A 16,582-nucleotide genomic window follows, 5' to 3' on the forward strand; every position below is an offset into this window, starting at 1 on the left:
AGAAAGCTGACTAAGGGCCGAGCCTCGTTAAAACCTTTTCTCGAAAAACCCCAAAGGGAAAAACCGAGAAAAGGAAAAAGAGTACCCGTCTAGCAAACGAAAACCAAAGAAGGGGAAGAGAGCGGAAGGGAAAGTTTACGGAACTCCGGCCTAACCATCGTCCCCAAACAATCCCGGCTCGCCACCAACGCAAACAACAAGGCAAGAGGCCGGTAAGACGCCGTCGCCAAAAGCCCAACCAACAAAAAACACAAAACACACGGCCGGTAAGACGCCGTCGCCGTGAGAACAAAAATAAACACAAAGAGAACGAAGAAAAAAGGATAGCACTCCGGCCGGTTAGATGCCGTCGCCGTGGCTCTCCAAAAACCCCGACACAACCCGCAAGCAAGGAGCCATCCGGCCGGTTATACGCCGTTGCCGGAGCTCCGCCCAAACCCAAGATCCACCTGAAAGACAAACTGACCCCCAGGTGTTCGACGAAAAACCGCAGCAACTCCAAGCCATCTGACACCAACCAACGCAGCCCCGACAAAGGAGAACTATCCGGCCGGTGATGCGCCGTCGCCGTAGTTCTCCAGAGACCAACAGCAAGGAAGCCTTCCCGTTGAAACGCACGCTGGAGCTCTCCCCAAAAACAACCGCCAGAAAACCCCACCTGACCACCAGGTGTTCGACGCAAGGTCAGAACCACCGCAGCAACTCCGAACCCTCCGCCACCAGCAAGCCCAGACTGATCGCCCAGCAGACCCAGCCACCCTGACACCATCTCCACCGACTAAACACGACGCCAGTGACTGTGCGTAGCCATGTCCATCGTCACAGCCTCTTGAATATCACCAATAACCCCAGGCCACCATCCTTCCATTCGGGACGAATGCGCCATAATATCAGCAGCCGCGTTCTCCTCCCGGTAAATATGTGAAGTCCGTAACTCCATCTCCGTGAGACGCTTGAGCGTCTCTTTCCAGCTCGCCATAAATCTCCAAGGTACGTCCAAAGAGCGACGCGTGAGAAGTTCCACCACATAAGTGGAATCAGCCTCCAGCCACAGGCGATTCCAACCGCGACAGCGAGCGATGGCAATTGCCGTGATCACCGCCAACAGCTCGGCTTCCAGAGCAAAACCCGAACCTCCCTTAATGTGAAAACACCCGCAAACCGTGGCCGTATGATCGCGAAAAACACCTCCAGCAGCGATTAATCCCGGCGCCCCCGTCGCCGACCCATCTGTGTTAACCTTCATCCAATTAATATCCGGAGGCCACCAATGCACCGCGATGTAATCCGGGGGTGGAGCACATCTGGATTTGACCCCAACCGCTCGAATAGTGAGATAATCCGTCCAATCATTTGACATGCAGCCAAGATTCGAAACCCCATTAGTTTCTTTGAAGAAAGTTTTGAGCGTCGCTAACACCCCAATCCTTGAGAAAGCCTTGTCATCAAAGATAGCATTGTTACGACTTTGCCAAATAATCCAAAGAAGACTTATAATGCCCACCTTCCAAAGACGATGAAGCAGCGAACTGAAAGAAACATTCCAAGCCAAGGCAAGGAAACTTGTGATATCAAAACAATTCAACAGCATGGACTGCCCAAACCAACCCAGAAAAACCTCCCAGATCTGCCGAACCTCCCTACATTCCCAAAAAATGTGTGAGATAGTCTCCGCGGCGTTCCAACAAATTGGACAAGCATTGGGAGCCACCAGGCCTTGTCTAATCAAGCAATCCATGGTCGGTAAGCGACCATGAATGATCCGCCAACAAACCAACGATCTTCTCACAGGAATCGCCGCATCCCAAATCCATTTGCCCCAAGACACTTTAGGGAACTTATGGCAGCTATTAGCAAAGGCAAGCGCAGAAGTAACATTGCCATTAAGGGAAGGTTTCCAAAACCTAGTATCAGATCCAGAGTTCATCGGGAGAATAAGAATATCACAAACAATCTCAGGGAAGCTAAGCACAAAATTTTCAGAAAAATGCCAACAATCATCGAAGTAGTAATCTGCCACCGAGTGCTTGAGCAGCCCATGAAGGTATGAAGGAACCGATAGCCGATCGCACAGCCTATAGCCCAACCAATCATCCGTCCAAAATAAAGTATTGACGCCGTCTCCAATCTCCGCAAAAGACAGATTCACCAGGCCGTCCACCTCATGTTTCAAGCCAACCCAAACCGAAGAATTAGCCACATGTTTTTTGGCGTGACCAAACTTATCCAGATATCTCGACCTCATCAACCGGTGTGGGAATTCCTCCCCTTTAATGAGCTTCCATGCCATCCGCATAGGATAACTTTTATTCATTATAGTAAAAGAGCGAATTCCAAGGCCTCCCTCTTCTTTAATAGCGCAACATCTACTCCATTTAACAGCGCACGAAGGCTTTAACTCCGTTTTCCCCGTCCAGATAAAATTTCTGCAGCTGCGATCCAAATCATAAAGAAGCGACTTTGGCCAACGGAAGACCATCATAGTGTGAATGATGGAACTCTGAATAACCGAATTCACAAGACATAGACGACCAGCCATAGAAAGATTAAGACCCGCCCATCTAGAGAACTTCTGCACAATGCGGTCCTTGATGCCAATCAAGTGGGACGTCTTTGGTCTGCCAACAAAAAGAGGAGACCCTAAGTAATTCACCCTATCTCCACCCTGCGTGAAACCCAAGGCTTGACTTATGCCTTTTTTCATTGGAGTGGTAACACCCTTCGAGAAGTAAATCCGCGACTTTTCCAAACTGCAAACCTGGCCGGAAATCGATTCATAGTACTCAAGAATATGCTTAATTTTCTTTGCATTGCGGCGCGAAGCTTTACAGAAAAGCAACACATCATCAGCATAAAGCAAATGTGTAGGAAAATTCATGCTCCTACTGAAGCTCATAGGAATGAGATGTCTTGAGTTAACGCAGTTAATGATTAACTGACTGAGCACATCCTCAGCAATGCCAAAAATAATGGAAGAAAGCGGATCCCCTTGTCGGACCCCACGAGTGCAGGGAAAATAGCCGCTGAGCCTACCGTTGTAGAGAATGGAGATCCTGGCGGAATGAAAAATTAGGGAGATCCAAGATATGAACTTCTCCTGAAATCCCATAACTTTAAAGACCTTGAAGATGAAATCCCAGCTCATCGTGTCGAAGGCTTTCTTGATGTCGATTTTGCAGGCCATATTAGAGCCATGGTTGGTGCGGTCCATACAATTGAACCCCTCAGAACCAAGCATAATACAGTCGTGAATGGAGCGCCCGCTAATAAACCCGAACTGATTTTGAGAGACTGTGGCCGCAGCAACTTTATTTAATCTGACCGCCAAGATTTTGGAGATGATCTTGAAAAAGAAATTCGATAAAATTATCGGCCTGAGATCCGCGACCGAGGAGATCATGTCGGTTTTAGGGATTAAAACCAAGGTGTTGGCATTGCATCCATGGGGAAGATAAGAGTTCAGGAAGAACCCCCGAACTGCTCTGATGATATCAAGCTTAACAATGTTCCAACAATGTCGATAAAAAATACCCGAGAAACCATCCGGACCTGGCGCGCTATTAGCTTCCATTCCCATGACCGTCTCCGCAATCTCAAGCTCAGAGGGAATCGCCGTGAGATCTTGATTCTGCTCAGTAGTAACCTGCAAATCAATAATAGCTTCCAACTCCACAATTTCCACATTTTGCCTCGTATCCTGAGAGAAGAGACTAGTAAAATGCTCAATAATGTGTTGCTCGATGGCTTTCTGATCATAGGAAATAACCCCTCCAATATGAAGATGCCCAATAGGCGAACTGGAATTTCTGAAACGGAGCATTCTGTGAAAGAACTTCGTGTTCCGGTCTCCATCCTTCAACCAAGAAATTCTGCTCATTTGCTGTAAATGAGTATTTTTGCGATTAAGAATGGTTGTAATGGCCTCCTGCTTCGTGACCTCCTCATTAAAATTACCCTCATTATAACCATGCGCGGCAATATGACTCTGAATAACAGCAAGCTCCTGCTGTAGAGTAGCAAGTTGAGCATCAATATTACCAAACCCAGTCCTATTCCAATCCCGAAGTGTCCCTTTCAAACGTTTCAGTTTAAGCATCACCGTGAGGATCGGGCACTGCGTGTTCACCGCCTCTTCCCAAGAGTCTCGCACCAACGTCAAGAAATTCGGGTGGTCTATCCACATATTGAGAAAACGGAAAGACCTCTTTCCCTGAGCCGCTCTCGACCGGCAAAGCAGAACCACGGGGGAATGATCAGAAGTTACCCTGGGCAGTACCTGCGTGCTGACTTCACTCCACAGATCGACAAAAGAGTTCGAGATCAGAGCTCTATCAAGCAAAGACTCAACATGTTCTGGTAGAAACCGTCGCCCAGACCAAGTGTAAAACAGACCGGAAGTGGTCGGTTCGATGAAGCCCGTCGAGTTAATAAAATCACAAAACTCCAAACAAGGTCCCCTAGCAGGCATGACGGAGCTCAGACGCTCATGAGCGCCCTTGACGGCATTGAAATCTCCTATAAACACCGTATTACCATCAATGAACTGCAAAAGATCTCTCCAAATATCTCTTCTGAGGATCGGATCGTTGGCTCCGTGAATAATAGCCACACGAAACGAAGTATTCTGCCAGGAACAATCCGCCACAATCACCTGTTCCGAAGAAAAGCATATCGTAGTTGATGAGGAGTGATATGTGCAGAGTAGAGAAAGGATACAAATCAGAGGAATCATCTTCATCAGAGGAGTCATACTGGTCAGAAGAATCATTCTTACCAGAGGGATTTCATCCATCAGAGACAACTCATCCACCAGAGGAATGGCTCTTGCCAGAGGAATCGCGTTCGTCAGAGAAATCACCCTCGCCAGAGGAGCCACCTTCGCCAGAGAAGTCACCCTCGCCAGAGGAGCCACCTTCGCTAGAGAAGTCATCATCACCAGAGGAGCCACTTTCGCCAGAGAAGTCATCATCACCAGAGAAGCCACCTCCGCCAGAGAAATGCTAGAAGGCGCGGGAAAGTCTCCCGCGTAAAGGCGAAGTTACTGTTCTACCCTCCGACCACGCAAGGAGCATGCGTGGGCACTGATTTTACCTTTTTACCCTCAATTGTAATCTATAAATAGACCTCAGCTCGTGTATTACAATTACGCTATCATACATTTTTTAATACAACAGACATTTTTCTCTCTCGTATTAAGTTCTCCGATCAGCTACTTTACTCTTTCCGATCATCTCTACTAGGTATAGTTTACATTTTTTGTCTCATAGTTTAGGTGTTGGTTTCGTTAAACACCAACTGGCGCCGTCTGTGGGAAGGCTACTAAGTTAAGACGTGAGATTGTGGCCGCCGGCGTACGCAGATCTGCAATTCTAATCGGATTTGCGTGCGTCGGCACCGATTGAGCCGCTAATTCGGGCACCTGGCTATTTTTAATCCGTTTGTTGTGTTTGTCGAGCTAATATGTGGTTAATCTGTTGCGATCTATGTCTGTTTATGTGTTTGATGCATGGGAAAAGGTGGCGAGAGCTATGAACAGTGAATTGGGGGGAATTTATATTTAATTAACCGTTTGATTGGTTCAATTTGTAGAATAGGGGTTTTATTTATAGATCTGACGTATATATCGGGGAATTGAGGAATATTGCTCTGTTTTTGCTTATATTGAGTTTTTACGGATGATTTGTGGGTTTTGCTTCGGTAAAATGTTGATTAGTGCTCCATTGTGGTAATGGTTGAGCTTATGTCGTTGACCCGTGGGTATCGTTCGTTTACAAGTAGTGCCTATCAGTGTTTTCCATGTTTCCTGTGGTTAATCTCCGTTTTTTGTTGGGGAAATTGTGGTTTGAGGCTCTGTTTTGATTATGCCGGGTGATTTTTCCTTATGGATCTAGTGTTTTACATCGATGAACAGTGGATTGATCTTTTATTTCTGATGTCCTGGATCTATGCTACTAATGGATGAGTGTTTTACGTGTAAACATGATAAGTGTGGATGATCTTCGTGTTTTCTCCGACAACCTTAGAATTATGCTAATGAGTTGTGGGACATTACCCTGTTCTTGGAAGATGTGGGGTTTTGCAATTAATTTAGGGGTTTCGTATTGATGAAAAGTTGTTTGGCACTCTATTTCTATTTTCATGAATTTTTGCCGTTAACTCAGGGGTTCTGCACCGATTAATATGTCGGTTAATATTTGGTCGATGTTATGATGGGGTTCGTGCCGTGGATCTGTGGATAATTTTCATGCAAAGGGAATAATCATTGATGTTCTTCATGTTTTCTTAAACTAATCTTCGTTTTGTGCTCTGGTTAACGCATCATGTTGCTAATCTGGCTGATTGCCATGATAATTCTAATTGCTTGTAGGTTTTGCTGTCATTATAAGGCATGATCGTGTTAATTGTAGGTTATGATGTTCATTTCCTTACATGTCTCTTATTTATCTATCATTTCTAACGTATTACGCTAATAAGTTCGTTGGTGGTTGCCCTGTTTATGCTTGTCTTTGGATTTCCTATTTTGGTTCTCTGGGTGCTCTGTTTTCTCCGCCGGACATTGGTGGGGGTTCACGGGGGAAACCGCCGTTATGCGGGCTCTGTTGTCTCAATCTATGCCCTGGGTTTATTTCCCAGTGTATAGAGTTACTGCGTGGGGAATTTTTTAACGGTCTCTGTACCGGTAGCCGGGATTTCTTATTGGATTTCTTATATCGGGATTCCAACCGGTAACGGAGGGTTTATTCTTTCGTCGTTGGAATTGTTTCTCACTTTGTTTATGTGTAGGTACCATGGGATCCTCTGATGCTCACTGGAACTTGGAGAAGGAGTTTGACTCTGCCGCTGTCGCTACTGAGGTGCCTACCTCGTTGTTCACTGGCCTTCAGGGTAATCCTACTTTCACTGTGCCACCGGGTTTTCAGGCTATCTCAGCCACGCCGACAACAGGGTTGAATGTCAGCGCACAGAGGTTTGCTTTGGTCACACCGGGTTCTGATCTGCCGAATCTGGCTCCCACGTCTGGAGGAGGATCGATTAACTTTGGGCTGGCAGAGCAAATGATGGCCTTGCTCAGCTACGCTAACATGCGGCAGGCACTGGGAACTCCGATGATGTCCGTCATCCCTACGGTGGCTACCCCGGTGGGAGCAGCCAACCTGCAGGGCACTGAGGCCCCACCTCCCACTGCTCAGGAGGCAAATATACTGGCAATCAACAAACAGGCCGTGGTGCCTGGAGAAGGGCAAGGGGACGCTGTTGACAGAGAGTTAGCTTTACCAGAAGGGAGCCGTGTCAGGCTCAACAGTGTTGTTAGAAAGGAGAGGGTTGACGAGTCTGATAGTCAATCCGTCTCCCTTGTGTTCGAGGAAGAGAGACCAAAGGAGAAGGCACGGTTGAAAAACCAAGTGTCCCAGCTGAAACACCAACTCCAGGATCTGGAGGAATCACTGAGGGAGAAATCCCGGAGGGAGGACAGGGAACAAAGGTCAGGAAAATCACACCGGGTAGAGAAATCCCATCGATCAGAAAAATCGCGCTATACAGAGAGATCAGAGGAACGGGAACCGGAGTATTCCGCTGGCAGACCTGAATATAGAATTCACAAGCGCCACGCTCGTGATGCACCCAGGGACAGAAGGGAGCAGGGGAGGCATAAGGGAGACAAGAGGGCTAAGACTTCACGATTCCACCCCATCAGCAACCGTAGTCCTTTCTCTGATAATATTTTGGCAGATACCCTACCCAGAAGCTACAAGCCCATCTCGTTGGATTATGATGGCACTACCGATCCGGAGGTGCACCTCAATCGGTTTGAAGGGTTAGTCACGCTGCATATGTACACGGAGGGCATCAAGTGCCGTATCTTTTCAACTACTTTGACCGGACCGGCTCAGTTATGGTTTGGGACGCTTCCCCCGAATTCCATTCACTCTTTTGAAGATCTGCAGACTCGCTTCCTTCGACAGTTTGCAAGTTCGCAGAGGGTAGGGAAGTCAGCCCTTTCGCTGATGGATATCAAACAGGATCAGGGAGAGACGTTGCGGGAGTACACAGCGAGGTTTAATCTTGCCGCTCTGGAGGTGCCAGAGGCAGAATCACAAATCAAAAATTGCGCCTATGTCAGAGGGCTCAGGCCGGGGATCTTCTTTGACGAATTGCAAATCCGACCAGCAAGGGATTTTGATGACATTATGGCAAGGTTGCCGGGTTACCTGCAGTTGGAGGACGCCAAGATGGCGAGAAAGGTGGAAAATGATAAACATAGGGTCAAGAAAGCCGAGGAAGCACCTGAGAGATAGAGGCAGCAAGATAGGGCCCCATTCAGAGGGTTGCCTCCTAGGGTATTGCCACCCCAGGGAGGAATGTCGTCCCATCAACAACGCAGTGTGAATGAGGTCACACGGTTTACTGAGTACACGCCCCTGAATAAACCACAAGACGAGATCTTCCATTTGATAAAAGACCAACCGTTCTTTCGGGCACCGGGAACCTACCGGAATGGGCCGCCATAGGAAGGGTCCAATAACAAGTTGTGTGAGTATCACAATGCCTTCGGTCACCTTACAAAATATTGTGGACATCTTAAGCATCAACTGGAGCTATTAGTGCGCCAGGGACTCCTTGATCAATTCATTGACAGAGGAAATGAGGGTCAGAGACGGAATGATCAGAGGGATCAGAGAGATCAGAGGGATCAGCGAGACCAGCGGGATCAGAGGAATAATCAGGATCTACGACAGGAGCAGGGGAACAACAGAGATCGTAGGCCTGATGACAACCGGGATGATCGCAGGGAGGGGGCAGAGAGGCAAGCCCCTCCTCCACCATACAGAAGGGAAGTGCATATGATTTGCGGAGAGAACGGGACGCCCACGTCAAATCGGGCTAAAAAGCAAGTCATCAGAGCAGTAAAAACAGGGTATTATCCTAAAAGGGTCATGGAAATTACGGGTGCGGCAGAAGAGCCGGCGATTACTTTTGGAGCAGAGGATATACGTACATTAATGTACCCGCATGATGATGCGCTGGTCATCACGGCGGACATAGCGGGCTGCATGGTTCACCGCATCTTCGTCGATTCAGGGAGCGCCGTGAATATTTTATACAAGGAATGCCTCCAAAACATGGGAATAGAAGTGCACATTGAGCCCACAAACGCTCCTTTGTTTGGATTCGGGGGAGAGATGGTTATGCCGTTAGGGTATGTGGAGCTGCCGTTGATCCTCGGCAGTGCAGCCAATAGCAGTAGAGCAAGGATGGTACGATTTTTAGTTGTGGACATGCCCAAACCTGCGTACAATGTCATATTCGGACGACCTGCCTTGACGGCATTCAGGGCCGTGGTCTCTATGTTCCATTTGAAAATGAAATTCCCAGTCGAGGGAGGAAGAGTAGGAGAAGTTTGTGGGGATCAAACAGCGTCGAAAGCATGTCACATCCAAATGCTTGCACACTCATCGGGCCAGAAGAGGGAAAGAGTGACAGAGGGATCAGATACACGGAAGAGGGGAAAGGTGGGCGAGGTGCACGCCTTAGCAGAGGAACGCCAAGAGTTGGCGGATTTATTAAAAGACAGAGATAGCACAGAAAAAACCGCGCTGGTGTCCACCAATGATGTCTGCAACATGATAGAATTGTTTCCAGGGAAAGAGGGTTTCCAGACAAAGATTGGGTCTGCCATGAGTGATCAGGTCAGAGAGGAACTCATTGGTTGTCTTCGAAGAAATGCAGACGTGTTTGCATTCAGTACCACCGACTTAAAGAGGATTGATAGAAAGTTGGCAGAGCATTGCCTCAACGTGGACCCTAAGGTGAAGCCGGTAAAGCAGAGAACAAGGAACTTTGGGGCAGAGAAGGACGCTGCAATAAGGGAACAGGTCTACGGATTGTTGGAAGTAGGGCACATTGTGGAAGTGCAATATCCGGAGTGGATTTCAAACGCGGTGATGGTACCCAAGAAAACAAACACCTGGAGGATGTGTGTGGATTTCAGAGATCTAAATGCTGCTTGCCCAAAGGACCATTATCCTCTGCCGAGGATCGATCAGCTGGTAGATACCACTTCAGGGTGTGCTTTACTGTCCATGATGGACGCATACCAGGGATATCATCAAGTCAGGATGAACAAGGGAGACATTGCCAAAACAGCATTTGCCGTCTGTTGCGGGGTATATGGATGGAGAAGTATGCCCTTTGGCTTAAAAAATGCGGGAGCTACATATCAGCGGATGATGGAGAAAATTTTCAAAGAACAATTGGCCAAGAACATTTCGGTATACGTAGATGATATGCTTGTACGGAGTATCAGGGCAGAAGATCATGTCTCTGATCTGGAAGAAATCTTCACGGTGGTCAGAGATCATCGGCTTATGCTGAACCCAGCAAAATGCACCTTTGGAGTCACAACAGGGAAGTTTTTGGGATATAAGGTCACGCCTGCAGGGATTGAGGTTAATGCAGAAAAGGTCAAAGCTATTATGGAAATGACACCGCCCAGAGGAATCAAAGAGGTGCAGACTCTGAATGGGCGCATCACTGCTCTGAGCAGATTTATATCACGCTCAGCAGAACGCAGCATGCCGTTTTTCAAGGTGCTGAGGAAGGGAACTAAGTTTCTGTGGACAGAGGAATGCAGAGCGGCGTTTGAAGATCTTAAAGTATATCTAGCCAAGTTACCGACTCTGACCAAGCCGGTGCCAGGGAAAACGTTGTATCTGTATGTAGCGGTGGGAGAAGATGCGATCAGCTCTGTGTTTATCAGAGAAGAGGGAAGTCACCAGAAGCCTATCTATTTCGTTAGCAGAATCATACAAGGGCCTGAGCAAAATTACACAGAGATTGAAAAGGTTGCTCTGGCAGTCATGGTTACGGCCAGAAAGTTGAGGCCTTATTTCCTTTCACACCGAGTGGTAGTACGCACGTCTCTACCCTTCAAACAAGTTTTGGGGCGCCCGGATTTGTCGGGAAGAATGGTTAAATGGGCTGTGGAGTTAGGGGAGTATGATGTAGAGTATGAGCCGAGAACGGCGATCAAGGCACAAGCGTTGGCAGACTTCATACAAGAAACAACTCGTCGTCCTGTACCAGAGTTTTGGGTGGCCTTCGTGGATGGATCCGTAACGAAAGAGGGATGTGGGATCGGGGTTTATATCACTTCACCAGGTTATGGAACATACCAGTTCGCCATCAAATTCACTTGTCGGTTGTCCAACAATGAAGCGGAATATGAGGCCGTGGTCAGAGGGGCTCACATCTTGTCAGAGCTCAAAGCCAAGTGTGTCATCATAAAGACAGATTCCCAGTTGGTTGCCCAACAGTTTTCAGGGACTTATAGTGTCAAGGATGAGCGGATGAGGGCGTACCATTCCAAAATCAGTGAAATGAAAGAAAAGTTTGTGGAATTCAGGATCGAACAAATTGCCAGAGAGGAAAATACGAAAGCAGACTTATTGGCGCGCATGGCTAGTGCGGTGGAGCAAACTTGGAATGATGAAATTATTTTACTCTGTGATACCAGAGAGATGGAGACTTCGCAGGTTTTCTCGGTAGAGATCAGGGACGATTGGCGGGCTCCGATTATACACTTTCTGAAGACAGGGGAGCGGCTGAGCAGAGAATCCAATCAGAGGGCTCGCTATGAGAATTACTGCTTAATCAACGATCAACTCTTCAAGCGATCCTTTACTCAGCCCTTACTTAAATGCTTATCTCCAGAGGAGGCTAATTTTTCTTTAAAAGAAATTCATGCAGGTTGCTGTGGTGGGCATACGGGATTTCGGGATCTCGTACGAAAAATTATTCGGGCAGGGTTCTATTGGCTCACATCAACAAGGAAGCCAGAGAGTTCGTCCGCAAGTGCGAAGCTTGCCAGAGACATGCTGGGCGAATCAATGTACCAGGGGAGCCTATGGGTGTCATGTACGCGGCATGTCCGTTTGACAAATGGGGCATTGATATAGTCGGGAAGTTGCCTACAGCACCGGGAGAAAAATGCTTTCTTATCGTGGCAATAAATTATTTTTCTAAATGGGTTGAGGCTGAGGCTGTGGGCAAGATCGATGAAGTGACAGTGGAACGTTTCATTTGGAGGAACATCTGTTGCAGATTCGGGGTACCAAGAATCATTGTGTCTGACAATGGGACTCAGTTTACAGGGCAGAGGATAGCAGATTTCTGTGATCGAATGGACATCACTCAGCATTTCGTCTCAGTGGCTCATCCACAAGTAAATGGCCAAGTAGAGTTAGCCAACAGAACAATCTGTGAAGGGATTAAGAAGAGATTGAACCAGAGCAGAGGGAAATGGGTGGAGGAGTTAGACACCGTTCTTTGGGCCTATCGCACTAGCCCAAAGATAGCAACAGGGGAGGCACCTTTCACGCTGGTATACGGATCCAACGCCGTGATACCAGCAGAGGCCAGATTGGAATCATACCGCATCATCACCTACGATACAGAGCACAACGCCGATCTCCGGAGAACAGAGCTCGATCTTGTGGAAGCGCAGCGGGAAGAAGCGCAAATCAGAGCAGCAAAATATAAAAGTGTCATCAAAGCAGGGTACGACAAAAGGGTCAGAGCAAAGAAGCTGGTCAAGGGCGATCTAGTATTGAAAAGAGCAGACGCATTAAAGGCAGTGGGCAAGTTTGAAGCAAATTGGGAAGGACCATTCATCATTACAGAGGTCTTGGGTGGCGGAGCGTACACATTGTCGGATTCAGACGGTAGAGCTCTCCCCAGGCCATGGAATATAAACACACTCAAAAAGTTCTATGTATAACTGCTACTTAGCAGGAGTAATCACTTGTAGACCGGATACTCTTTTTCCCCACAGGGGTTTTAACGAGGTCCGGGGCCATAATATCAATAAAACAGATATGTGGTTCTAGGGAATTCCCTTGTGTTGTTTCATTTATTTCAATTCTTGCTTTTTTACATTACATATGCTACTTAACATGTTCATGCAGAGCATTGCACATGCCACCAGGGGGGGAGTAGGGTGTATACCCGTAATCCCTAATTTTCAAATCCAAAATAAAAACTGCTCCTTAGCAGGATAAGGGGGAAACAAATACAAAAACTGCTTCTTAGCAGGTCAAAAGGAAAGCAAGCATCAGGGATCGACGCCTTTGCTCCCACGATCCAACACTTCGCGTTCTTTTTCGCCGGCGGAACGTGCTCACTTCTCAGATCTACTTCAGCTCCACCCCACGTCTGCAGAATATTAAGAAAAATAACAAGTCAAAATGCCACAGAGAAGGAATACAGAAAAGGAGCAAACCAACGTCCAGATCTGGGGAATCAACGCCCGGATCTGGAGAATCAACGTCCAGATCTGAGAAACACGGCAATAATGCTCTCAAGTACGGGAAGTCCGCTCATTACAACCACAAAGTTAGAGATCTGCACCAGAAATACAGAGGAAAAGGCGGAGCCTTTAGGGATGTGAGTGTTCAGAGGGGAACTTCCCTTACTTGAGTACTTTACAACCAAGATGGGGAAAGATACATAACAAGAGAGGCAAAAGGTTGGCAGATCTAGGGTTTGAGAGATCAGAAGGGGGCAACGAGATCTAGGGTTGGAAAGGAGAACAGTTCGGGGCGGAGGAAAAGAAATGAGGAATTATAACCTAGATCGCGAAGGGTGAAGGGTATATATAGAGGCGATACTGGGCTTAAGAAATGGGCTAAGAGATAATGGGCCCACGCGAGTTTATGGGCCGAGGATGGAGTAGGAAGTAATGGGACCAACATGTTCATAACAGAGTATTGCACATGTCACCAGAGGGGGGAGTAGGGTGTATACACGTAGGTCCCAATTTTTAAATTCAAAAATTGCTTCTCAGCAAGTCAAGGGAAAAGCAGAGGGATCACACTCCAACAGAGCAGAGGGATCACGCTCCACCAGAACAGAGGGAGGCGCTCGTAAGTCGCGAAAGTTGGTTGTGCCATCCGGGCCTTCCATGCTCCGCGCAGAGGAAAGGAAGCGCTCGTAAGCCGCGAAAGTTGGTTGCACCCCCCGGGTCCTCCATGCTCCGCGCAGAGGGTTACTATTTAATCGTAAGCCGCGAAAGTTGGTTGCACCCCCCGGGTCCTCCATGCTCCGCGCAGAGGGTTACTATTTAATCGTAAGCCGCGAAAGTTGGTCGTGCCATTCGGGCCTTCCATGCTCCGCGCAGAGGGTTACTATTTAATCGTAAGCCGCGAAAGTTGGTTGCACCCCCCGGGTCCTCCATGCTCCGCGCAGAGGGTTACTATTTAATCGTAAGCCGTGAAAGTTGGTCGTGCCACCCGGGCCTTCCATGCTCCGCGCAGAGGGTTACTATTTAATCGTAAGCCGCGAAAGTTGGTTGCACCCTCGGGTCCTCCATGCTCCGCGCAGAGGGTTACTATTTAATCGTAAGCCGTGAAAGTTGGTCGTGCCACCCGGGCCTTCCATGCTCCACGCAGAGGGTTACTATTTAATCGTAAGCCGCGAAAGTTGGTCGTGCCATCCGGGCCTTCCATGCTCCGCGCAGAGGGTTACTATTTAATCATAAGCCGCGAAAGTTGGTTGCACCCCCCGGGTCCTCCATGCTCCGCGCAGAGGGTTACTATTTAATCGTAAGCCGTGAAAGTTGGTCGTGCCACCTGAGCCTTCCATGCTCCACGCAGAGGGTTACTATTTAATCGTAAGCCGTGAAAGTTGGTCGTGCCACCCGGGCCGTCCATGCTCCACGCAGAGGGTTACTATTTAATCGTAAGCCGCGAAAGTTGGTTGCACCTCCCGGGTCCTCCATGCTCCGCGCAGAGGGTTACTATTTAATCGTAAGCCGCGAAAGTTGGTTGTGCCATCCGGGCCTTCCATGCTCCGCGCAGAGGGTTACTATTTAATCGTAAGCCGCGAAAGTTGGTCGTGCCATCCGGGCCTTCCATGCTCCGCACAGAGCGTTACTATTTAATCCTAAGCCGCGAAAGTTGGTTGCACCCCCCGGGTCCTCCATGCTCCGCGCAGAGGGTTACTATTTAATCGTAAGCCGCGAAAGTTGGTTGCACCTCCCGGGTCCTCCATGCTCCGCGCAGAGGGTTACTATTTAATCGTAAGCCGCGAAAGTTGGTTGTGCCATCCGGGCCTTCCATGCTCCGCGCAGAGGGTTACTATTTAATCGTAAGCCGCGAAAGTTGGTCGTGCCATCCGGGCCTTCCATGCTCCGCACAGAGGGTTACTATTTAATCCTAAGCCGCGAAAGTTGGTTGCACCCCCCGGGTCCTCCATGCTCCGCGCAGAGGGTTACTATTTAATCGTAAGCCGCGAAAGTTGGTTGCACCTCCCGGGTCCTCCATGCTCCGCGCAGAGGGTTACTATTTAATCGTAAGCCGCGAAAGTTGGTTGTGCCATCCGGGCCTTCCATGCTCCGCGCAGAGGGTTACTATTTAATCGTAAGCCGCGAAAGTTGGTCGTGCCATCCGGGCCTTCCATGCTCCGCACAGAGGGTTACTATTTAATCCTAAGCCGCGAAAGTTGGTTGCACCCCCCGGGTCCTCCATGCTCCGCGCAGAGGGTTACTATTTAATCGTAAGCCGCGAAAGTTGGTTGCACCCCCCGGGTCCTCCATGCTCCGCGCAGAGGGTTACTATTTAATCGTAAGCCGTGAAAGTTGGTCGTGCCACCCGGGCCTTCCATGCTCCACGCAGAGGGTTACTATTTAATCGTAAGCCGTGAAAGTTGGTCGTGCCACCCGGGCTATCCATGCTCCACGCAGAGGGTTACTATTTAATCGTAAGCCGCGAAAGTTGGTTGCACCCCCCGGGTCCTCCATGCTCCGCGCAGAGGATTACTATTTAATCGTAAGCCGCGAAAGTTGGTTGCACCCCCCGGGTCCTCCATGCTCCGCGCAGAGGGTTACTATTTAATCGTAAGCCGCGAAAGTTGGTTGCACCCCCCGGGTCCTCCATGCTCCGCGCAGAGGGTTACTATTTAATCGTAAGCCGCGAAAGTTGGTTGCACCCCCCGGGTCCTCCATGCTCCGCGCAGAGTGCTCAAGCTTGGATGGGAAGCTGCTTGGATGGGAAGCAGCTCGGATGGGAAGCAGCTTGGATGGGAATCGCGAAATCATTAACAGAGAAAGTAACCAAATACTCGTAAGAGGAGGCGGTGAAGCTTTTATCCGAAGAAGTCAGCAAAATCCTCGCCAGAGGATTCACCAAGATCCTCGCCAGAGGAGTCATCAAAATCCTCGCCAGAGGAGTCAGCAAAATCCTCGCCAGAGGATTCACCAAAGTCCTCGCCAGAGGAGTCTGCCAAATCTTGGCCAGAGGAGTCATCAGAATCCTCGCCAGAGGAGTCCGCGAAACTCTTGCCAGAAGAGTCAATCAAAATCCTCGCCAGAGGAGCCTTCCAAACTCTTGCCAGAAGAGTCAACCAAAATCCTCGCCAGAGGAACCTTCCAAACTCTTGCCAGAAGAGTCAACCAAAATCCTCGCCAGAGGAGCCTTCCAAACCCTTGCCAGAAGAGTCAACCGAAATCCTCGTCAGAGGAATCAACGGAATCCTCAAAGCAGAAATTAAAGAAACCTCAGAGGAGAGGATCAAAGGAACATCAACA

The 16,582-nt window shown here is 48.6% G+C and overlaps 2 protein-coding genes across 2 annotated transcripts in view; both read right to left on the minus strand.

The window, feature by feature from the left end:
• LOC131012585 (protease Do-like 7) overlaps positions 1-16,582 on the minus strand; it is a 498,535-nt gene that overhangs the window by 368,367 nt on the left and 113,586 nt on the right. The window lies entirely within an intron of this gene.
• Positions 779-4,966, minus strand: LOC131007829 (uncharacterized). Its single transcript, XM_057934744.1, has 2 exons — positions 4,895-4,966; positions 779-4,651 (listed from the first exon to the last, which is right to left on the minus strand). The coding sequence occupies exons 1-2, from the start codon at positions 4,964-4,966 to the stop codon at positions 779-781; spliced, it is 3,945 nt and encodes a 1,314-aa protein (XP_057790727.1).

The sequence above is a fragment of the Salvia miltiorrhiza genome, chromosome 2 (genome assembly GCF_028751815.1).
Source record: "Salvia miltiorrhiza cultivar Shanhuang (shh) chromosome 2, IMPLAD_Smil_shh, whole genome shotgun sequence".
NCBI classification, from domain to species: Eukaryota; Viridiplantae; Streptophyta; class Magnoliopsida; order Lamiales; family Lamiaceae; genus Salvia; species Salvia miltiorrhiza.

Excerpts from the sequence above, each read along its gene's own strand:
- LOC131007829 (XM_057934744.1), bottom strand. The coding sequence starts at position 4,966 with ATGACTTCTCTGGCGAAAGTGGCTCCTCTGGTGATGATGACTTCTCTA. Across the intron at positions 4,652-4,894 it reads AGGTGGCTCCTCTGGCGAGG|GTGATTGTGGCGGATTGTTC; the intron begins GTGACTTCTCTG and ends TCTTCGGAACAG.